At 38.1% G+C, this 2985-nt stretch overlaps 1 protein-coding gene across 1 annotated transcript; it reads left to right on the top strand.

Annotated features, from left to right (window-relative positions):
* The first annotated feature begins 439 nt into the window (after positions 1–439).
* On the top strand, positions 440–2348 carry LOC114721741 (40S ribosomal protein S9-2). The gene is made up of 3 exons (XM_028907585.1): positions 440–541; positions 811–1192; positions 1985–2348. Exons 1-3 carry the CDS (start codon positions 514–516, stop codon positions 2166–2168), a joined length of 594 nt encoding a protein of 197 aa, XP_028763418.1. The 5' UTR covers positions 440–513; the 3' UTR covers positions 2169–2348.
* The last annotated feature ends 637 nt before the right edge of the window (positions 2349–2985 follow it).

The raw sequence follows: 2985 nt of genomic DNA, 5'->3' as shown, positions 1-2985 counted from the left end.
AAAGTGATTTTTTTATATAATATATTGATCACGAGATTAAAATATTATTTTATATATCTTTTATAAAACCAAAAAATATTTTCAAGTTCTTAAATTAAAATGTTGAACTGAGTGATATATGAAAAAATGTATTTAATTATAAGTTATAACTATAAAAGTGACGAATTTTTGTAAAACGAGGTGTTTCTCGGCAAAAAGAGAGAGAGAAATTACTGAGTTAACGTCTGGCAAAAAAAAAAAATTAGTACAGGTAAATGGGTATAAACGTTTAAAAGCTGCATGGGCCAAAGGGTATTTATAGTATGGGCTACCCAAAGAATGTTGATAAATGGGCTTCTATCCCATAGTGGGCCATAAGCCCAAAATTCCTCTGCTGGGAATTAGGGTTTTGGCATTCGGGTGCCTTAAAAGGATGCAGGTGCGCATTTTTCCGTCTCAGTTGGATTGGATACTTAGGGCGCCACAGGAAAGAAGCCTGAGAACGTGACCTGACGGCTCCGACGAACAAGAGCCATGGTTCACGTTTCATTCTACCGCAACTGTAAGTCTCTCTTAGAATGATCGCTTTTTTTCCATGCGTGTTGCTGTGAACTTTAACAATGTTCACTGATTTGTTCCTTGAACAATGCTTGCTTCTGGTTAATTTGAAGATTGATGTTCTCCCGATAATTTGCAATTGTTTTGTAGTATGGTATTTAACTTTTTTCACCATTATTGAACCAAATTTTTTTTTTGAATCTGGTCATTCTTATGTAAACATTCCGAAAATATTTGGTGATCAATTTTATAACATATCCCATTCTTTAATAGATGGGAAGACCTTCAAGAAGCCCCGCCGTCCATATGAGAAGGAGCGTTTGGATGCTGAGCTGAGGCTTGTGGGAGAGTATGGACTTCGCTGCAAGAGGGAGCTGTGGAGGGTTCAGTACGCTCTGAGTCGTATCCGTAATAACGCAAGGGAGCTTTTGACCCTTGATGAGAAGAACCCACGTCGGATCTTCGAGGGTGAAGCTCTTCTGCGTAGGATGTTTCGTTATGGGCTTTTAGATGAGAGTCAGAACAAGCTCGATTACGTCTTGGCTTTGACCGTGGAGAACTTCCTTGAGCGTCGTCTTCAAACACTTGTGTTCAAATCAGGGATGGCCAAGTCAATTCATCATGCTAGGGTCCTCATCAGGCAGAGGCATATAAGGTTTTCTATCTGCCCTATCTCTTTTAATCCAGTTGAAATATTAGTGTCAAGCAATTTTGCTAGTGTGGTTAGTTGGAAGATTTGAATAGTAGGGATTGTAATATCTGCTATGCAATGCCTTCATAATGCTGGGAGTTCAGATATTCTTCCCTGCCGCAAAATAGCTGCCCTGCTTGTGAGACTTGTGGTTTAGTGGTCTCCTATTTCTGCCAACTAATTTGAAAAATCTTTTTTTGTTTCTTGTATGATATTAGGAGTTTTGTGTTTATTACTTGGGAAGCTTTAAGATGTGTTAGGGTTTTAAGGTTATGCACGGGAGTGCCAGAGTTTACTTACGATTGGTCCAGCTTGTGGTGCTTGAGTCTTTGATGGATAAGTAAAGATTAAAGTCAATTTGTCTATAAGTTACTGTGCCCTCAAATTTTTTTCTTTTTTCGGTGATACATTGTGCCCTCAAATTTTGAATTATGGACTTTGTTCAAGAAGGGTTAGATGTTGGCATACTTAGAGAATTGCTACTTTTCCTATTTGGTAAAATGCTTCCTTTTTTATTAATGGATGCTAACGAAGTCATTTGCTTCTAAGTTCTAATTTCTAATCTTTTTGCTTCTGTATCCATGACTCAGTTTTCGTATGAATAAAATTTCCCTTTGCGCAGTTAATCTTAGTTTATAGTGACTCTGATGAATGCACATCTATTGTTGCAATCTGTTTTCTTTTTTTCTTTTTTTCTTTTGTTTTTTTTTTTGGCTGCCTTTGGAAATTAATTTCTATGTCTATTTGGCTTGTCAGGGTTGGGAGGCAGGTTGTGAACATCCCATCATTCATGGTGCGAGTTGATTCCCAGAAGCACATTGACTTTTCACTTACAAGTCCATTTGGAGGCGGACGTCCTGGAAGAGTGAAGAGAAGGAACCAAAGGGCTGCTGCCAAGAAGGCTGCTGGCGGAGATGGAGATGAGGAGGATGAGGAGTAAATTATGGATCTATCCTTTTGCTAGCACTCTTAGATCTTGTGTCAGTTCTGTGTCGTTAGTGTTTTTAGTTTATTGCATGATTCAGTGTCATATTTTACAATCCTCCTTGTTTCTGGTTTGAAGAAAGCTTTGCCCAAGTTATGTTATTGAACAATTTTTTTCGGTAAAAGGAACGTTATCTATCCTCCTTGTTCTACAAGTTTTGCTCAAAATTCCTAGACTCGAGGTCACTGATTTGTCTAATGGCGTCAGCACCCCACTAATAAGTTGTAGCTTCTGATTTAAATCGATGGTTTACTTGTTTGTGGAATATCATGATATGGTTTATGCCCATTGTTTGGGGATCGCCAGTTGCAACTAGAAGGGTACGTGTAGGCCATTGGGATTAATTAATTGATTTCGCTAGTTTGCAATGGAGATTACTGTTTATCACTTTATTGTGGGTTTTGATATTCTTGGTAGTTATATATTTAGAATAGCCGACGAGGGAATAGCCAATTAAACGTGTGATAAAAGCAGTTCATTGTTAATCCAAGATTCACTGATGTTTTAGACGTTAGCCGTATCAAGGGAATGGTTCAGGTTCAAGTTTCAATGGTTGGACAGGTTTTATGATTAACCAGAACAGCTGACGAGTAGTTATATAGATGGCTGGCTAAAGAAAGCTCACATGTTCCCATTCGAATTCGATGGTTGGGATGCCAAATATAAACACAAAAATACTCAACCAGGAAATTGACAGTGGTGATTATCTACAAATATGGTCAATCCAATCCAGTAATTCAAGGATGAGCAAAAGTGCACTGACCTTATATGG

Source organism: Neltuma alba, unplaced genomic scaffold, assembly GCF_004799145.2.
Source record: "Neltuma alba isolate B1F8T4 unplaced genomic scaffold, ASM479914v2 tig00012064_pilon, whole genome shotgun sequence".
Lineage (NCBI taxonomy): Eukaryota > Viridiplantae > Streptophyta > Magnoliopsida > Fabales > Fabaceae > Neltuma > Neltuma alba.
The sequence above is the reverse complement of the archived record's forward strand: the minus strand, read 5'-3'. Positions and strand labels throughout refer to the sequence as shown.